This window comes from Mus pahari, chromosome 4 (genome assembly GCF_900095145.1).
Source record: "Mus pahari chromosome 4, PAHARI_EIJ_v1.1, whole genome shotgun sequence".
In the NCBI taxonomy this organism is placed as follows: Eukaryota; Metazoa; Chordata; class Mammalia; order Rodentia; family Muridae; genus Mus; species Mus pahari.
Genome location: NC_034593.1, coordinates 51,917,590 through 51,939,345, shown reverse-complemented (window position 1 = coordinate 51,939,345; position 21,756 = coordinate 51,917,590). Strand labels below are relative to the sequence as shown.

Sequence of the window (21,756 nt, the reverse complement as noted above, 5' to 3'; positions counted from 1 at the left end):
GGTGAGGAGGGAGGGAGAGGAGGGGAGAGGAGGGGAGGAGAGGGGAGAGGAGGGGAGGAGAGGAGAGGGGACGGGGATAAAGTAAGGGAGGAAAGTGGACAAGAACCCTGATAATGGACAAATAAAACCGTCCATTATCATTATTTAAAACTGTAAATGGACAAGTAAAACTGTCACTTGCAAACTTATACATAAATACATGCCTTACTATAAATGCATATTAAAAACTAAAGCCACATTTTAAAGATGTCAATGCCATAAACTTCACATTCTAAGTATTTAAACATTATGTTTAAATGTTTAATGTTACAGAAGGGGCCGTCCATACAGATACCCTCCCAGATTAAGCGTTAGTTAAGTGTGAACTAAAAGTTAACAATACTGTTTTTGTTTTACTCAAAGACACCACATTAACCACAAAGCCACTCGAATCTCTTCCCAGAATGCAATCAATATTCAAATCACCATGAAAGCAGACCTCTCTTGCATCCCCTACAAACTGCTACAACATCCAGGACTTGGTCTAGGGCCCATACTGCCCTCTAGTGGCAAATATCACCAAACATGCATAGAGGAGAATGCCTGCCTTAAGATGTGGCTCAAATTCTCCCCTGCTTTCTCAGATCAAATACAGTCAGACAGGTAGCATTGTGGTCTGAATACAAATATCCCCTACAGCCACACATTTTCCAATACCTGGTCTCCAACCAGTGGTAGCTGGTAAGGTTATGGACCCTTTAAGATGTAGAACCTTGCTGGGTGTCACTGAAGGCAGACTGGGGTCTTATTACCTGGGCCCATTTCCTAGTCTCTCTACTTCCTGTATGGGGATGAAACACCAGGACTCTGCTTCCTGACTGACAGGCGAGCTTCACCCTCCTGCTGTCACATCTCCTGCCTGTTATGAAAGGCAGTAGGCCCTCTGGCATGTGAGCCAAAATAAATTACTTCTTCCCTAACTTCTTTCGATCAAGGTATTTTATGACAACAACACAAAACTAACTGATACAGATAAACAGACAACATATTTTAAGAGAAATTATCAATGTAACTATATGACCACAATAATCATTTTTGTTCATTTTACAACAGAACAAGCTTGTTGGAATTTAACCTGACAGAAGCTCTTATACCCAGTGGCTTGTTTCACATGGCTGCTGCAGAGTTACTGGGCTTCTGAGGGAACAGTGAGGCTTTATTCTGAAGCACAGCAAGGTAATTTCTATCCTTGACATGGCAGCCTCCCTAACACTGACTTCTGAAATTGCCTGTGGGTAATCTGAGTTTCCATTCACAGGGGTCGCATATCAGATTTCCTGCCTATCAGATATTTACCTTATGATTCATAACAGCAGCAAAACTGTAGTCATGAGGTAGTAATGAGATAATTTTATAGTTGGGGACCACGACAACATGAGGAACTGAATTAAGGGGTCACAGCATTTGGAAGGCTGAGAACCACTGGAATAAGGCTTTTTTTTTTTTCCGGAAGATTTATTGATTTATAATTCACGGGTATGAGTAAGATGTGCCTGCACGTTTGTGTAGCACATGCATCCCTGGTACCTGGAGAGATCACATGAGGCTGACCGATCTCTTAGACTGGAGTTACAGGTGGCTCTGTGCAGCCATGTGTGTGCTGGCTCTCTGCACGAGAAGACAGGCTCTCTGCAAGAGCAGGAAACCTGCAAACCATCTCTCCAGCCTGCATCCGGACTCTCAGGCAGCACAGCAAGGCCTGCAGCCGGACTCTCAGGCAGCACAGCAAGGCCTGCAGCCGGACTCTCAGGCAGCACAGCAAGGCCTGCAGCAGGACTCTCAGGCAGCACAGCAAGGCCTGTCTAATCAGGTTCTTAATCTGCTTGGCAAAACCCAAACCAAAGAACTCTGTCTTGGCACAAAAACAAACAAACAAAACAAAACAACAACAACAAAAAAACCACTTAGCCCTGCAACTCACATCCAACAAGAAAATCTCAGGATTTCCTGAAGCATTTTATCCACAATGGCCCTGATTACAGGGATGGAAAATTTGTTGTCTTGGGGGGCAAGAATACCATGCGAGCTTAGAATCCTACAGACTCAATCTGTTCTCCCCAGTACAGAAACTCACTTCTGCAGAGACTCCACTCAACATAAACCTTGCTTCCAACACACTGAACCCTTGTGGCTCCTACAGCCCTGAACCTGTTTTTTAGAAGATGATAACGGCTCACAAATTATTCCCAAAGAGGAATATTCCAGAATGCTGTGCCGGGCCCCTGCTTGGGAAATGGAGCGTTTGGGTTGTTTTAATTGCTTCATCTCTTGTTTCCACAAACCCAAAGAGTCCTAACAAGTTAGCTAAATGTTTCCTTTGAAAATGAGCTAAGACTTACCTCAGTATTCCTTTGTATCTAACTCAAGCTGCATATATGAGGGGCTTTTTTTTTCATTACCAAAATAATACCTTCATTTCTCTGAAGACTGAATAAGAAAACTTTCACTGAAATCTTTATATTTACAATCTTTTAAGAAGGGGGAAATAATTATAATTGTTAAGACTTTTCAAAGACCGTGCCCATTTATAGCCATGTGCTGCCCTCTGCTGGGCTACAGACTACACTACACTCCAAATTAAAGCCAAATATTCTATGTACATTCGTCAATCATTAAACAAACAGCGAGTTAAAACTGAAATGTAGAGACGATGATTAGAGGTTAAAAAGTATCTCCCATCGGCACATCCAGGCAGATCCCACCCCATACACATCTCACTACCATGATGGTAGTCACCGTGGTTCCAAAAAAGAAAGAAAAAGAAAGCAATGCACCTGCTTGCGTAAGACACACATCAGACTAAAGACTTTGCCACAACTGACTGAAGGAGAAGAAAATAAGAAAAAAAGAAAAGGAATATTAAATACCTCTTGGTTATCTTTGTTTTGGTTTGCCCAGAAAATTTTATGATAAAGAGTCTCCATTGAATTGCTGGAATCAGTTCGGTCGAAACAATGACGATCCAAGACTTCCAGTGTGTGCAAAACCCGACTAATAGTCACCCCTAGATTCAGAAATTAAGGAAACAGATATCATAGTAAAAAAAAATGATGACACAAGGGAAACTGATTTGTATTCTCAGCATACACTATCAAAGAATTGGCAAGAACTAAACCAGACACCCCAGACTGCTGGTAGCTAAAGGCTGAAAGCTCCTTCACTCATGCGCAGTGCTTCACTGGAATGAGAGAAAGCATAACGCCCACTACTCCAGCACACTCCCTCTCCTGTGGTGTACTGTACCTGCCGTCGACTCCTGACACTTGTCAAAAGACCACCGAACTTCCACTGCACGGCCTCGCTGCTTTATCTGCTGTTCTACCTCATAAATCCTTGCCCGAACCTGAAACATAAACACTTCAAATTAACTTGTACCGGGAAACTCCATGGCTGCCTAAATCGTGTCAAGTCCTCTGTGAGTACAGTTACCCTCTGCTGAATCACGATCTTAACTGTGTGGCGGGAGACATAATTCCTGCATGAGCTGGACACTTTTAGATTTACAAGTGATGATTTGGTTCAATAATAGATACTTACAAAAATAAATACCTGAGGAAATGTAACAAGTGTAATTGTTTTTACATGTAAGACAAGGCAGCGATTTGAATATCTTTGAGTTGCTGGGCAAAGCAAGAAATGAACAAGCAACCCTTCAGTAGCTTACAGAAAACAACAGTGAAAAACAAGTATCTTATGATAAGTGTCAGGCATCGTCCCAAAGCTGAGGCGGCATCAATCTTGAAGCAAACAACGCAGCACAAATAAAAACACGCAATTACTAAATGTCACAAACTACTATTCCAGGGCTCACAATAGGGATCAGAAGAATCACCAAGCTGCCTGGGTACCCGATCTATAACCATCTGTATTTTGAAAAAAACGTGGGGGAAATAGCCCCAGAGTCCCCTAGAGTCACGGCAGAGCTGGGACAGGCACTAAGATATCTCAGATGCCATGGCAAGGCATGGGCCACCATACCCAGGTACTTCTGGGCAATGAAAACACTCGTAAAAGCAGTGAAGCAATTGTCTACCTGCTGATTGAAAGCGGTGTTCCCACCCGGCATGGGGAGGCTGGACGGGGCGACCTGCAGCAGATCCAGGGGAGAGCCTGGGTTCGAGATCTTGTTTTCATTGGTGGAATAATTCCACACCAAGGCACTTGGGCAACACAGAGTGACAGTCTAGAAATAAAACAGAGATATTCCAGACACTTAGAGGAAGAAGAAAAGTACCAACAACAACTTTGATACCAACGACCCATATATAACAAGAATACCATTTCCTATGGCTACTAAGAGATAAAGTATAACTTATTAGCTAATATTCCAACACAGGAAATGTAGAAAGATGAATAAAATAAATTACTTGTCACTTCAAGTGATTCTTTCTTGTTAAACAAGAAGGAATACAATTAGGGTATTAAGTTCTGAGATTATAACTTTAACTCTATTTATTAAATAAGGTGCCTTAAAAAGTTATAAATGCTCAGCAGAAGGTGCCCCGATACAGGAATAATCCAAATTATTCTATAAAAATCTGGACAACAAATATTTTCAGCATTGCCGGCCACCAACAGTTTCCATCACACATTCTCCTTTGGTTGTTTCAGTTACACAGTAAAGATGTGAAGCTTATTATTCTTGGATCATGGGCTAGGTTTGGTCTAGAGAATATAATCACCCAACTCTATCCTAAACTTTATGGACAATTTAAAAAAAAAAAAAAAAAAAAAAACTCAGCCGGCTAGTAAGAAGCAGTTTCTGCATTCATCACTGCTGTCCATGAGTTAGGTGTCACTGGATTATCCTTGTCTCAAAAATGCCAATCAATCAATCAATCAATCAATCAGTGATGCTCCCTGTATCTCAAGGTTAGTTCTGAGAACTTAATGACTTAATATGTCACTATTTAACACAGTGCCTACACCCAAACTTACTAAATGTCTTACTACTTGAGACGTTTCTAAAGGAATAAAACTGTGACAGTAGTTTTGTTACTTTTGTTGTCTGTTTCTAGACTATAATTTCCTGCTTTTTTCTCCCTACCTAGTATACCCAACCCTCATATTGTCTTTGATGGACTCTGAGCATCTCCTCTCAGATGCACAGGCCCTTCAGATCAGAACATCATTTCTCACCACGAGCTCTGTGGTCAGCCTCAATCCATCTCAGGGCTTGGACCATCTAAGAGGCCTTTAGAATTCAAACACCACACATCTTACCGGTCGTCTGCCCTAGTCTTCAGACCTTGACATATAACCATTCCTGAGCATATCTACTTCAGGTTTCTACTAGGAGAAAAATCCTGGTACCCTTCGGTATTTATGAAGTTCTTGTTCCAAGGCCCTTCTCAGACATCCACATCCGCAGACACTCAATCTCCTATCTAAAAATCACATAGTATTTGCATAGACTCTGTGTAATTCCCCTGCATACTTCAAATCGTCTCTACATTACATAAATGGCAGGCGAATAGCTGTCCCACTATGTTATTTTGAAGATAAGATGAAAATATCTGTGCGTGCTTAGAATAGGTACCTTGTTCTCTGAGTCTGTTCAGTCCTCTGATGTGAACTCAGGGATACAAAAGGGTCCAAACGCTCCCAAACTGACTAACCTAGATGTTTCCAAATATATTCCTTTCCCTTATCTCCCTCTTTCTGAGCTGTTCTCTCCCACAAATCATTCCTATGTGCAACTGACAACTGACAGCATCACTTCCCTGATACCAAACCATCTAAGGACAGACACCTAAGCTTCAGGCCCATGGGGGTCTCCCACTCCCTCACTCCCACCGGCCTCTACCTGCACACAGGATAACTCGCCACTCCTCTCGTTCTTTGACTATGCTCTCTGCCCTCTGCCAGGAACACTCTTTCCACTGAATAGACAAAACATCTACAAAAGTTTCCTAGAAAAGCCTACCTGGCTTCCAAGCTGAACCAGAAGTTCCCTTTTTAGTCACCATCACCCCTCCAGGATCTCCCCATCAACACTGAGCATATGATACATTCAAACCATATTCTCCTTATGAGAGTAGCGAACTCGTCTACCATGGAGACCATGTCTCCCAGAACAGCCTGATTCCTCAGCCCCCTGATAAAAAGTAAGACACAACAGGTGGCAGCTCTGGGAAGGAGCTGTTCTCATGCCTAACTGAAGGACCCTGAGCCAGCACACTGCTGTGTTCGAGGACAGCACAAGCAACAGTGAGCGACAGTGAAGAAACACAGAGGCGGCCATCTGAACATGCCAACTGCAGACACGGGATGCTGCCAGAGATGCTATCTGGACAGATTAGGAACACAGCTGACTTGACCTGTGGGTGTTCCTTGAAGGATATGCAACTGAACTGCTTAACCATCCTTATGATAGGCAAGAAATAGCCTGATATGGCAGAACTAGCCTGGAATCACAACATTCAGGAGGCTGCGGCTAGGGTGATGCTCTAAGTCCCAGCCCACACTAGGCTACAAGGTGAGAGCCTGTATCTCAGTCATCGATAACACAATAGTTTTCTACTGCATAGATACAACAAATCTCTCAATGTGATCTAACCAACAGAAATAGATCCTCGATTTCCAATTTAAGTTACCAGGTCTTCCCCACAATGGATTTTAACATAAACTAACACAGACCATTGTGGACTTACCTGCAACATACAGCTAAGTCCATAAACCAGGGGGCCATGCTGTGCACAGGAAAGGAAATCCGAGAAGGCCAGCTGTACAGGGCTCATGCCAGGGCCAGGGGTGCCAGGGCTGGGGGTCCCAATACTCGTGTTGTTTGTTCCGATTATCATGTGGGGCGAGTGAGCAGCAAGGAGGTTGGGGCTATCACTCAGCAGCAAGGAAAGACGCCGGGCACAGAAGTACGCGAGACGACGGGACAGGTAGGCCGACTGTACGAACTCATCTGAATACTGAGAAGCAGAGGGGAGGCAGAAAGCAGTCATGTCTCATGCTTCAAAACAACGATGTCAATCTGTCTGTCCTTCATTAGGAAGAAAGTCATAAGTACAACGTAGACCGATGTTATCCAGTAGTAACAGAAAGTAAGCCACAAATGTGAATTTTTTTTTTCCAGTAACCATTAGGAAGATAAAACAGGAATTCAAAAGATAGTTCATCGGTTACAGAATGCTTACTGTGTGGTTCTCAGAACCCCACATCAGGAGGCTCCCAACTCCAGGTCCAAGGGGTCAATGCCCTCGGTCCTCTGTGGGCACCTGCGTGCATGCAGTAGCATAAATGCATGCAGGTACACACGTACATATCAAAAAATATATATAAATCTTTAAAAGAGAAAAATAAAAGTAAAAAAATAATTAAAATGGTGCATTTAGGACAATATTTTCAAATTGTATCACTTCAACAAGTAATTAACATACAAGTATCAAAGTAGAATGTTTATGTAAAGTCTGAAATCCAGTGTGCATTTTATGCTTGCAGTGCACCTCAGTTCATGGTGGGTACTCAAACGCATATCTGGTGAGGGGTTAAACAAGTCACGCAAGCACAGACCATCCCAGGGCATCACTTTGAGGGGAAGCACAGCCCCCTCCTGTATGTAGCTCCAGGGGCAGGTATAAAGCGACACTGAGAAAGGCTGCCCACTGATGCTCTCTCAAGTCATGTGAATTATCAACACTGCTATGTATTTTCTAAGAAAAAAATAATCAATCTCACTCAAATCACCTGCATTTACTAGATTGCTTAACAAACTAGTCTTAGCCCACTGGACGTGAAAGCTATCATAGGAGTGCGGATGATTCTCTGATCTGCCTTTCACAGTACTTGAGGAACAAAGACAGCACTTAGAGGCTGTTTTGTTCCGGTGCAGGAGAAAACCACTGTGTGCTGAAATTATGTTTGGATTTAAAAAAAAAAGCAAAAGCAAAAACAAAAACAAAACCAATGGACCAGCAATACAAATGTTTCATGTCGTTTAGAATGATTTTTTCCCCCTCTCAAAAGGGGTGTCTTTCCCCTTGCTACCTCTGTTTACCTAATCACTCTTACCAGACTCGTTTCTCACCATAATGCCAACTGGGTGGAGGATTTGCCATACCTGCAACATGAGAGGCAGAAGCAGCTTCAGAAGGCTGTCATCCACTGGCCTGATCTTCTCTAGGACGTCCAGGATCCACGTCAGATACTCATGCTTCTCCAGCATTCCCTCCTTAAACGAAGAAAAGTGACATTGCTGATGTAACTTCAACCCTGGGTTACTGCTACAGTTACTCCGCCTCAAAACCCCCCAGTACAGTTACTTTGTTTTGTTTTGTTGTTGTTCTTGTTGTTTAGCCTGGGGGTTTTATTTTTGTTTCTATTAATACTCTTCATTCTAAACTGATTTTTAAAAATCCTAATAGATGGGGCTGGTGAGAAGGCTCAGCGGGTAAGAGTACTGACTGCTCTTCCAAAGGTCCTGAGTTCAAATCCCAGCAGCCACATGGTGGCTCACAGCCACCCTTAATGAGATCTGATGCCCTCTTCTGGTGTGTGTTTAAGTCAACTACAGTGTAATAATGTATAATAATAAATAAATCTTTGGGCCGGAGCAAGCAGGGACTGAGCGAGCAGGGCCAACCAGAATAAGCAGATATCCTAAAAAAAAAAAAAAAAAAAATCAATTCCCAACAACCACACGAAGGCTCACATCATCTAGACAGCTGCAGTGTGCTCACACACATAAATAAATAAATATTTTTAAATGCTAATAGATATTCAAAAGCCAGCACACTCCAGGCATGATACACCCCCAACAAGACATCGGGAGCATCAACTCGTTTTCAGGGCGGAAAGGGGCTAGTGGCAATGGCTCTGTACAAAGACTACTCATGCCATTATCTCAAAAGCCTGAAAACTCCCGCCATATTCTGGGCCCGGAATAATTCTCAAATGACTCTCAGATTTGCCTACCTATAAATTTATTATTTGAAATATCAATTTAATGACCCAATTAGATTAAATCAATTCAATGGACTTTTAAATTAAAAACAATGCATTAAAATAATTCTATACAACCATGCTGAAAACCAATTACATCTCTACACATTTACAAAATATCCCCCTGGAGTGTCATGGTCTTTTCTTGTTTTACCCTTTTTCTTCTTCTAAACAAAGTCATTTGACAAGACTTCTACTACTGAGCTACATCTCTAAAGAAGCTATGAATTCTGATGCAAGCATTCTCTGTCAGCTGCCTTCATACACATACATGCGTGCCTGAGTATACACACATACACACACACACACACACACACACACACAATGAGTTTCTGGGCATATTCATAGTCATAGACTCGTGTTATGAATCACAGCATTAAAAACTCTTCAAAATAGAAGATAAGCCAAGTTTTATAAAAATCACGTCAAATTTTAAATTTTATTAAACATTTAAATTTTACAGCGATGTATAATGATGTAATTTTAGAAAATGAAGTCAATTTTAAAAAGGAATCCTTGGATTGGAGAAAGAGGTCACAAAGTAAAATGTTTGCTGTTCAAGTGTGAGGGCCTGAGTTCAACTCCCACCATCTACATAAAATCTTTTAAAAAGCAAAAGCAAATAAAGACACAGGATACACCTGCAATCCCAGGGGAGAGAAGCAGGTGAAGGCAGAGCCTTGGCGCTCACTGGCCGGCCAGCCTGGACTAAGCTCAAGCCCAGCGCGAGACCTTGTTTCAACACCAAGACGGACTGCTCCCAAGGAATACATCAATACTCAAGGTTGACCTTTGGCCTCCAGGGATGAACGCGGACAGACAGGACGATCGACAGCATGTATATACACACATACAAACACACATACACACAAAAGAAAGCAAACATTTAGAAAATGTCATGGACTTAATAGTCAGTCCTCCAGTTCTGTTGCCTACAAATTCCCATTCTAATTTTCTGCATATGTAAGTCTCCACATGGGTACACTAGGGTATCTTTCACATCTCAGAACACACTACAGTAAACCATAAAGAGACTTTTAAACGTTGATACCAATTTTCATCATTTTAAGATCTGTTTTCTATTTTAAATGACTCCTAGCAAGATACATCAGTGGGTAAAGGCATTTGCCACCAAGCCTGGAGACCTAAATATAATCCCAGGAGTGCACATGGTGGGAAGTAGCACACTGATTTTCCTCTGACCTGTACAGAATACCATGACACACATGTACACATATACACATACACACGCACACACACACACACACACACACACGCGAGATTTAATAAATATTGCTACTATATTAAATAATCTTTCTAAAAGCTCTGGCATTCTGAGAAAACACATTTCTGGGATGCAAACTCCATCATCAGCTGAATAAAAATGGCAATCGTGCAGAGCCAGCTGAAGCAGTTCAGTACAGAGCTGACGTTTGCAACAGTTGTTTCTAATAATTTAAAAACAAAGCTACTTCCCAGAAGAACCACGTGGCTTTTTGTTTGCTTGCATGCTTGCTTGTTTGTTTGTTTTACCATTTGAGCTATTTCTAAAACTCATTTACTACCTGGATATTATGGTAAAAGTTCTAAATGAAACATTTAAAAACCACATTTTTCTTTCCTCTTTGATTAACATAATGAATACTGAAAATCTGGGCTAATAATGAGACTTGAGCTGAATACACCTTATGTCAGGAATATAAACAAAACCAAACACCACCACAGCTGACTTCTACTGGCCAATAAGAATCACAGCAACTTGTCTGAGTGAGAGAATTCAGTAGTTCTTGGTTGCCCTTGTCTGAGTGAGAGAGAATTCAGTAGTTCCTCATTGCCCTTAATCTGCCCCTTGAATTTTCACTGCAATGTACAACTGAGCTAAATGAAGATGAACTCTATATAGAATAGTTCAGTGGCAGAGGATGTCTGTTATGAGACAGGAGGTAATAACACAAAGGTGTTTCTAATAAATATATCTAATTTACAAAATAACGAGTTTAAAAGGGTTATGCTTAATAGCACAATTACAAAGCAATTGATGGCACTAAAATACCTAATGGCACAGAGAACCTGGGTTGAATGTGAGTAATAAACTGTCATCACAGAGCCTTGAATGCTCTCTAAGAGATGGCATTACAGTGCATGGCTGGAGCCCCAGCCCTCGAGAGGCAGAGGAAGCGAGCATGGTCTATGTGAGTGAGTCCAAGGCCAGCGAGAACTTGCCTCAGAAACTTCACTCACATGCAAAAATTTCATTGCATACATCCATATATTATTTATCACCAGAAAGAACAATTATAGACATCTGCTAGCATGTTTTAGTCAACCACAGATCACATATAACAGGTATATATAACTGCACCATTAGTCTAATCTAGGATGTAGCAGGTTATACATACCATTTGCATTTATAACAAGTGTACTCGGTGATGTTTGTAGAATGATAAAATCACCTAGCAACCCGTTTCTCGGCATGCATTCCTGCTGTTAAGCATCACATGACTGGTGCATGGGAGGTGTCCCTTTCTTGCACACCTTGGTCAGATTACCTGGAACATGTGAAATGCCAGCTTCTCGTTGTACTCCCACTGCTTCATGGCTTGTTCAACCTCTGGTGGCACAGGGACAGGACCATCACCTGTACTGGAAGCCATGTGGTAAAAGTCAGAGATTTTGACCAACTGCTCTCTGAGGTATCTGGTAGATATCTGTGTCCATTCTGCATTAAAAAAAAAAAGGGGGGGGGAGGAGAGGGAGAGAAAGTTCTAAATGTAGACACAGCTGTAAGAATTACACTTCCCCCCGATTATTCTGAGGATACACTTTTTTATTTATTTATTTTATTTATATGAGTACACTGTTGCTTTCTCTTTTTTTCTTTTTTGTATTTATTTTATGTATATGAGTACACTGTCACTGTCTTCAGACACACAAGAAAAGGGCATTGGATCTCATTACAGATGGCTATGAACCGCCATATGGTTGCTGGGAATTGAACTCAGGACCTCTAGAAGAACAGCCAGTGCTCTTAACCGCTGAGCCATCTCTCCAGCCCTGAGGCTACACTTTCAAGTCTAACATTTGTTACATAAAAATGCATGTGTGGGCATATCTCAAAAAGCATGCCCAGAACCTGGCTAGGTACCAGGAGGACAAAACCACACTACTCTTGTGCTTCTGTGACCCTATGAATGTCACATGCAAACAACAGTGTCACAAAACTACTGAAGGGTCAAGGGAAAAACAGAAAAGCAGAGAATAGTACTTATAAGACACCCCACTACACCAAACTTCTCAAATGCACCTCTTAGGGTGTGCTTCTTTTCTTTCCCACTCCATGTCAAGTGTCAAACACACATGTACCGTGCCGGCTTTTTGTCTGACTAAAGGACTGGCATCCACAGGCTGGACCCTGAGCTTCCCAACTTAAGACCGTCCCTGGGTGGAGCACGGCCACCAGCATGGCTGACCCTGGCGAGACTGTCTGCGCCTTAGTCATGTTGCTTTCTTCAACCAGAACTGATAGCCCAGAACTCAGTCAGAAAAGACAGAGTCTGGTGGAGTGAGAAGCTATAAAGGGTAAGAAATAAAAAGGAGGCAGAAAAATGGCACCAGGAAAGGGGAGTTGGGGGGTGGGAGACCGATGAGATGGCCAGTGGCTAAAGCACTAGCTACCCAGGTGTGAGGAGTTAAGTGAGACCCCCAAGAACCTACATCTCTCCAGGCAGACAGCATATGTTGTAATCGCCAGTGTTCCTATGGGAGAGACAAAAGAATGGCTACAGAGCCTGGTGAGACCAGCTTAGCTTAGCAGTCAGTGACAAAGGAATCTTCTTTCAGCCAGCACCAGGAGTAAGGAGAACCATACACTGAGGCTGTCCTGTGACCTTCATAGTGGTACAATCCTATGTGTCTACCCTGCTCCATGCCAACACACACACACACACACACACACACACACACACACACACAGAGGTCACTGAAACTATTTTTAAATGACTGCCACGGGGGCACAAATTAAACTGTGTTGCCTCTGGCAACCAAATAGGAAATGATACTAACTTTAGCCCATTCTGTGGGCAAAAATATAGTAACTGCAAGCTTCCAGCCAAGTTTCCCCCAAAGAGTTGGGGAGGCAACATCTTTTTAGAAACCATCTTAAGGAAACAACTCCACAAAATGTTTTCCCATCATGTGGTTCTCCCACCGGCTACGAAGGGCGGAGCAGAGCCAAACTGTCTGACAGAACTGAGTACTCCCGCTTTATTAAGTGTAAGTTTAAACACATTTTCCAGCTACTATGCCTTAAAGTAAAATTCAGTCTGGTATGGTAATGAAAGCCTATAACCCCACCACAGGGGGATGAAGGCAAGAGGTCATTGTTGTCTACATTATAAGAGCCAGCCTGAGCTACATGAAATCCTGTGTCAAAAACATAATATGATAGAAATAAACTTAAGTACATGCCCCAGCTGTTAATCTCCAGTGACAAACAGTGCAAAGGCATGGCCAGGTATTAAGTAGACTGACACTCTATGCTGGGTTTCAACATTTTTCGGACGCACCACTGATTACAGATATTATCACTAAAACTGATGGACGGGAACTAAAAACAAGAGATTCCACCATGAATGTCATCATCCTCTATCCCCTGTGACTCGGACTAAAGGTCCCCTGATGCTTGTTCCATCAAAACACCAACCACCTGCTGAGAACAGCAAACCCAGGCACAGAGATACAGACCCTGAGCTTTGTGCAGCAGACCTGTCAAGCAACTCGCAGTATGATGCCATGAGCAAGCCCACGGTACATCTCGGCACAAACTAAAAATACCACAAGCCAGCACACACCCACTTGGTCTAAGTCATTATCCTCGTGGCCTTCGATAGAGAAGTACAAGTTTACTATTGGAAACTTGTAGCCCGTATACGAATACAGAAGAAACCCCATCGTATCCCACTGAATTCCACCAGCAAAAATCACTACTGGGATAAAGAGCCTTGCACGTTATCCACAGGAAAGTGGTGGCAGCCCTTCCACCACAGACAGACACCAAACCCCACAGCGGCCCAAGGTCCTTATGTGAAATCACGTGGGCTGGGCAGATGGCTCAGCCAGTAAGGCACTAACGAACCGAGGGTGAGGGCAGAGGTCAGGTCCTCGGAGCACAGGTAAATGTCAGGCAGTCACTGTGGCACACCTGCAATTCTGATGCAAGGGAGGCAGACAGAGGACCCCCAGAGCAACAAGACTAGCTACGATCAATGGGCTCTGCTCAATATTTAAGCTAGGGAGAAAGCAAAAGGTCACCCAATATTGGCCCTGGGGCTCCACATGTGTGCACACCCAAATACATGTCCCCACACAGTCATGTGTCTATGTACATTCACACATGCACACACAGATATATGGGGAAAAGCAAGAAAAGTAGTACAAAACCATATCCTCTTCATACTTTACATCATTTCTATATTATAACATAAAATACAATGCAAAATGTTATACAACTACTTGTTACACTATTGTGTGGATGAGAACAAGCACAAAAGGCTACTCATGTTAGTACAGCTGTAACTTATTTCAAATATTTTTCATCTGTGGATGGCTTAGTCTGTAGTCAAAACCTGTCTATGAATACACTGGCTGGATGATGATGGCTCAGTGGATGGCACTTACTTCACAATTATCCTCATGAGATCAAATCTCCAGCACTCAAGCAAAAAGCCAAGCCTTGGCTATATCAGCCTGAAATCCTGAGGGGGAAATTCTGAGGGGGACCAGAGTGGGTATGATGGGGTGAGTCCTGGGGACTTGCTGGCTGCCAGTCTCACTCTATATCCAATAAAACAGGAATATGGCAGAAAGTAGCAGAGGAAAAAGAATGCATCTTTGAATAAACACACACATATCTTTTCTTTAATCGCTGAATATACTACACAGCAATCTGAATTCATTTTAGGAATTAATAAATGTTACCCTCTCAGCACTTTAATATCAGATATCAAATTACAAAGTTAGAGAGATGGCTCTGTGATTAAGAGCTAGATGTTCTTGCCTGATTCTCAGGGCCCAAGAGGAGGCTCAAAGGAGGCCCTGGCATTTTTATGTGATAAACAGAAAATAGTGGCGTTGGGAAGATCTAGCTAGAGAGAATCAGAGTATAGACAGAAGGGGAAAAGTGGCCAACGAAGGTCCTCTGAGTGGAGAGTCCTTTCCACTTCAAGCAACTCAGAAAACAGGACCACACCTACCCTCTCACACTATATAGGAGGACCTGAGGTTTATAAAGGTAGATGTCACAGTTGTGGGTATGAATGCTACTCAGGACATTGACCGATCAACAATGAGAAGAGCTCGGAGGTCCGTAAGCTTCTTCAGTGTTCTTCCTCGTATTTCAGGATCCCAAAAGCACATGTCCATCTTTTCTAATGCCTCACCCTTAGAACAGAAAGCTGGCTCAGAGAGGTGCAGAGGTCAGAGTCTGCCTGCCCCAGGACCGGTGACATGGATACAAGAGCTATGAGGCTGCTCAGGGGCTGTAAGGCTAAGGCAGTCAAAACTGTATGTGGCGCACCTGTTCTATCCATCAAACTCAGGACTGTATAACCATGCAGTGGGTGAAAGCAGAGGCAATACCTCTGCTAAGAGATGCTGCGCCAGGGCTTCCAAAAACTGCAAGAGGAGCAGGGAGCTGGGTGCTAGGCAGAGGAGAAAGGAACAGCTATCCTGGTAGCAAACATAACATGCCAAAGACAAAGAGGCCCGGAAGCTCTTGGTGGTGTGAAATAAGCATTGACTTGTTGGCATTAGAAGGATCCGCTGTGAAACAGGAGCCTACGATCTAAATCTCAAAGTGTTCAACCTTGGCTACCTCTAAGTTTTCTCTTCTACAAATAATAAATACCTCTATTACCGTAAAGATCAGTACATTGGCTGGTTTTGTCAACTTGACACAAGCTAGAGTCATCATAGAGGAAGGAGCGACGCTCCTACACGCTGCCTGAAATCTAGCCGTAGAGCGTTTGTTTTCTCAACTAGGGATCAAGGGGGAAGAGCCCACGGTGGGTGAGACGGGTAGTCCTGTGTTCTAAAAGACCAAAGCTGAGCAAGCCACAGGAAGCAAGCCAGCAGGCAGCACCCCTCCATGGCCTCTGCATCAGCTCCTACCTCCAGGTTCCAGCCCTGCTTAACTTCTGTCCTGACTTCCTCCAAGGGTGAATTGTAATCTGAAAGTATAATCCAAATAAAGCCTTTGCTCCCCAGCTTGCTTTTTGGTCACAGTGTTTTATTGCAGCAATAGAAGCCTTAACTAAGACAGATGAGTCACTAGCACACTGAGTGCAAGGTAGGACCTGATCAGTAGGGCCACAGATTCTAGAAAGGAACAATCACTCTGGCTGCCATTCGACAGCATGTGCTGCTTCTAATATCAGCCCTTGACCCCCCCCCCCACCACCACCACCACCACTCAGCTAACTTAACACCCAACTGATACTGTAATGCCTGGTACAGTGTTCATGGTAGCAGTCAAGTTTGGTTTCAAGGCTCAAAGGCTTTCAATGGATCCATTGACCCTAATGTATGAAGATCAAGCTTCTTACACAGAAACTACATGCATCTCAAATGCTACCTGCTAGTATGCACAGGACTGCACTAGCTCAAGCTGCTCTGGTGCTTGGAGGCTGTGCTTGTCTAGAAAGCTGTGTCTGCTTACCTGTATGCATGAGCAGCAATGTTTCTGGAACCATATGAAGTGTCGCACTACTCTGGCCTCCGCATACTAGGCCTCCACCTGGTGGGGATGGCTTACCCTTTTCTGAGTGTTACTGCCTTAATCTGCTTTATTTCCATAAAGTATTGACTTCAACCAACACATCATAAAGTCCTTCCAAAATAGAAATCAAGTCCCTACCTACTGATTCTGCCTTTCAGTTCTTAGTAGGAACTTAATGTCATCACTACATACCTATGGGGTTTGTAACATCACTAAAGAAAAAGAAAAAGACTAAAGGCCTTAACATTGCTCTAACTAGAAGCATTAGTGTGCTATCAAATGTCCATGCAAACACTATAATTTACTTTCTTTGTGTGGGGGTGTTTTGCCTGTATATATGCCTGTAAACCACGTACATGTCTTGTGCCCATGACACCAGAAAAGGGTATCATATCTGATGGTCCTGGAATTAAAGATGATTGTGAGCCACCATGTGGATGCATCAAATCAAACCTGAGTCCACTAAATGAGCAACCAGTGCCTCCTATCTATGCACTTTGCATTCTTTTTGAAGAAACTCACCTGTAAACATGTAGATAAATACCCTTTAGTTCTATGATAGCTCGCTCTCCTGGCCACAATCGAAAAACCAAAATAATAAAAAATAAAATAAAATAAATAACTTTCCTTTTACAAGAGCAGTTGGAAATTATGTGAAAGGAATGAGAGAGGCTAAAAAACAAAACGCAATTGTAACCAGGGACGAAGGAGTGCCTGTTGGAGGTAATCTGGTTGCATCAGCACGGTAGGTCAGAGGTGAGAGCCTCCTCACTGGGGGCATTACTCAAGCCTTCAGGGGTCCATCAGCCAGACTTAGCAGCTGACTGACTGGGAAAATTCAGCTGCAGTGTATATGAGATGCACAATCCATTTCTAAACACTGTGTAAGAAACACTGAAGGCTCGTCCACCACCATTCTATTTCACGTTAAGACGCTTCCTTGATTAATACCACCCGTGAAAGATAACCAACTGACTGAGAGATAATGGGAAAACCACATCCCCCAAAAAAGGACTTGTGTCTAGAACGCATAAAGAATCATTACAACTCAATATGTAGAAGACATCTAACTTTAAGATTAGGTTTGGGAAGACTGGAATGCATTCTTCTCCAATTAAGGATAAACAAATGGGTAAAAGGCACATTCAGAGGTGCTCAACATCAGAAGCTAAGGAGAAAAAAAAAACAAACACCCAAAACTATGATGGCCATAACCAAAACACAGTAACAAGCACTGGCCAAGATGTGGGGAGAGTGGGATCCTTCTGTCGAGAAGGTGACACTGAAGAAAAAAGAGAGAAGTCTGACCACCCCTCAAAAAGTTAAACATGGTAACACAATGTAACCCCCACTACCTTACAGCCAGCTATACACCAGAGATAGCACACACGTATCTACACAAAGACTGTATACACATGCACATGGAGTGTATTGGGACTCCAAATGACAAGCAGTAAATCTAAGCATCAACTGCTGAATGACCGAACTGTGGTATGCAACAATACTGATGACATATAAGGGGAATGCTTTGCTTATGAGACCTGCTACAGCATGGAGGAACCATCGGAAATACTAAGTGAAAAATATGCTAGTTTGGTAGACCTTTATATTATATGACTTATGATGTCCAAAATGGAAGGTTCTCAACCTCCCCAATGCTGTGACCCTTTAATACAGTTCCTCATGTTGCAGCCACCCTGAACCATAAAATTATTTTCATTGCTATTTTATAACTGTACTCTTGCTACTGTCATGAACTGTACATCTCTGTCTTTTGATGCTCTTAGGTGGTCCCTGTGAAAGGGGCTGTGACCCACAGGTTGAGTGTCCCTGGAAAGGGAGAACAGAACCACAAAGATTCAAAGATGTCAATCTGCAAAGAAGATTCTTGAAACCAGCTGAGCTGCCTGAGATTGGTTTAGAGCAGGGTTAACTTGCGAAAGACACTCTCCAACCTGTTCCACTGCCTGCAGGCTACACAGTGTGCTCTAAGCTCCCAGCTCTTGTCAGCTGTCACCCATGCTGGGGTGGGCCTTGGTGATGCAACAGTCTGTGAGCCAATTCTGCTCCAGTAAGTAACCCCTCACCCATATTCCTGTAAGTAACCCAAAAAAACTCACTTGTTCATCAAGCTGGATTTGGGGTACCTATACTTTGGTCTCTTGTGGGATCCCTATCTGGGGTGAGTAGAAGTGTGTGTTGTGTCTTCTTAGGAAAAGTTCTGTCACCAACAGACAGCTTTATAACTATGAACACACAAACATCTTTGGGCTAATTTTATAAATGGGTTAATTATATAGCATATGAATTATATCTCAGGGAAGTGATCTCTTTTTTTCTTGAAATACTTTATTTTCAGTAAGAAATTATCTACATTTCACAAAGTAAAAACAAAGTAAATTCTATGACTTCTGGAAGTGAGGGCAGTTGGGGGAGATGGGGGGGGAGAGGCCAGAGTGGCCATAAGTTTTTGGTTAAAGCTGGGTAGAGGGTGAGGGGACTTACAAACTTCTACATTCTTTTTAATGTCCACAACAATATGATTTTTAAAGTTATAATTATCCAAAATCCCCATTTGATTTTCTGGAATCAGAGCGTGCTTGCCCATGTGTTGACTAGCAGCCTGGATAAACAGAAGCATAAATCATAGCTACCACCCCAATGTGACGGGAGACTAAGGGAGTCAAAGCACTGGCTAGGCTGCTATGTCTGCTGAACTATCAGGAAGCCGCCCTTCTGGCTGGCGAGGGAGTAAGAGAGCAGAGAGGAAAGGGTGGCAAGCACGCAGCTGTACACAGCAGAAACACTACAACGCAGTAAGTGACTAGACACATTAATCCTTTGAAAACATTTGCTGGTGGCTGGGAAGATGTTCGGCAGGTAAGAGCCCTTACTGCTTTTCCAGAGGACCCCAGTTCAGTTCCAAGCCCACACAGCAGGCAGCTCACAGCCATCAGTGACTCCAGCTGCAAGGGAGCCAATGACCTCCATAGGCGTCCGAATATATGTTACATCCACATAGGCCAATAACAACAACAACAACATCATCATCATCATCATCATCATCATCATCATCATAGTAAATCTTAATCATCATCATCATCTCATAGTAAATCTTAATAGTTTCTTTTGTTCAGATGTGACTAATCAGTAGAGAGCTCATGTGTTCCAAAAAAGTAAATGCCTTATCAAATAATTATCTAGTTTTGTGTGCATACAAGATTTTCCTGTGTTATTTTTGTTTGGTTGGTGTTGATTTTGGTTTTTGGTTTTTCAAGACAGGGTTTCTCTGTGTAGCCCTGGCTGTCCTGTAACTCACTCTGTAGATCAGACTTGCCTCGAACTCAGAAATCCGCCTGCCTCTGCCTCCCAAGTGCTGGGATTAAAGGCGTGCGCCATCACTGCCCGGCTTCCTGTGTTATTTTTTAAAGTGGCTTTATTGTCCAAAGACACTGCATATTATACAAACTACTGCTGCTGTGAAATCAAGAATATGTTCTAAAAGGAAACAAAGAATACATATCTAACATAGAAGCCATCAGCACTTAGCTACACGGGCTGGAAGTTCTCCTGGGAACTTCTAAGAGAATTAAGAAAGAAACCACCTGAGGCACTTCATTCGTGAGGTCCAGAGAGACACGGGTGTGCAGAGGGACCAGCAGCAGTGGGAGAGATGCTCTGGTGTACTGTGGGACTCGGGAAGGGAGATGAAGGGTGGCAGTCTGTCACTTCTAGAAGGGAAGCACAAATGAATCTCACAGGCAGAAGCGGCAATGGAAGCAGAGGCTCCAGCAGCTAGAGGTTCCCAAGTGAATGTACAATGACCACGAGAGGGCACTAGTGAAACATTCATCCATCCGAGAATGTTCTCAAACCAGCAACCCAGGCAGCGACTTCACAAGAGTTTCACAAATGTTTAAAAGGCACCGAAGAATTCTGGTCAAAGGAGTATCAAGATCCGATACATAAATGAAGACTAACTCTCGGGAAGCTGCACAAGCAAACTGAGCAGGGGCTACACACTCAGCGGGGATGTGGCCCTGGTAGGGGACAGAGGAGAGGTAGGAGTGGGGCCCTCCCTCAGCGGGGAAAACCGTAGCCAGCCTGATAACAGAGATGAAGGGAAGGGCTGCGCTCGATTAGGGAAGCTTCCGGATTCACAGGGGAGTGGCTGGGGAGATAACAGTGCCACCATGGGCTGCATTCAGTGTGGGTACATTAGCCTGTTCCTTTAATTACAGTTTTAATTTTGAGATCATTGCAGATTTCTGTGGATACCTCAGTGTGCAATGACTTTTGCCTTGGCATAGTGAGAGGTTCCCGATATGAAAAACAGGGCAATATTTATGAAGACTGAGCTAGTACTTTTAATTAACCCCTTAGGACATGTTTCCTCTACCCTGGGACCAGGCCCAGGAGAGAAAGTTTCCAGTAAGACAACAGACTTGTTGGCCAGCTAATACCTTTGCTTCCCTGTGTACACAACACACTGGGCCCTCCTACAGCGAGCTTGTGAATCTGTCCCCCAAGCAGGAGAAGAGACTTCAAGAGTGGCGGGAGGGGGTCCCTCCTGAGGATCTTGGTGGCAGGAGAGACAGAGGAGTGTAGCTAGAGAAAGGCAGCTGTTGCCAGCCCCCCAGCAAAGCAGCAGACCTGAGGGTGCTCTTACATATGATACTGATGTCCCCTGCATATGATGTCCCTTACATACGATACTGATGTCCCCTGCGTGCTTCCAGCTTCTGTTACAGCTGGCAGGAGCAGGCTCAGTCCCTTGGTCAGCAAAACTAAACCTCTCTCCTTTCCTCTGCCAGAATGGCCTTCATGCCATGATCATACCATACCGCGGATGGTAGTTTGAGAAAAGTTTCAACAATAAAAATGGCACAGCATTCATTTAACTCCACACACACACATACGCACTAATATGCACACACATACACAATCTCTCTCTCTCTCTCTCTCTCTCTCTCTCTCTCTCTCTCTCTCTC

At 43.3% G+C, this 21,756-nt stretch overlaps 1 protein-coding gene across 10 annotated transcripts in view; it reads right to left on the bottom strand.

Moving 5' to 3' along the window:
• The window catches only part of Med12l (mediator complex subunit 12L), a 299,671-nt gene that overhangs the window by 225,668 nt on the left and 52,247 nt on the right, over nt 1-21,756 (bottom strand). For all 10 annotated transcript variants that reach the window (XM_029537714.1, XM_029537710.1, XM_029537715.1 and 7 more), the window contains 6 exons: nt 11,541-11,710; nt 8,111-8,221; nt 6,693-6,962; nt 4,073-4,222; nt 3,283-3,382; nt 2,907-3,043 (listed from right to left, as the gene is read on the bottom strand). In XM_029537714.1, the coding sequence (XP_029393574.1) occupies nt 2,907-3,043; nt 3,283-3,382; nt 4,073-4,222; nt 6,693-6,962; nt 8,111-8,221; nt 11,541-11,710 (938 nt within the window). The remainder of the gene's footprint in view (nt 1-2,906; nt 3,044-3,282; nt 3,383-4,072; nt 4,223-6,692; nt 6,963-8,110; nt 8,222-11,540; nt 11,711-21,756) is intronic.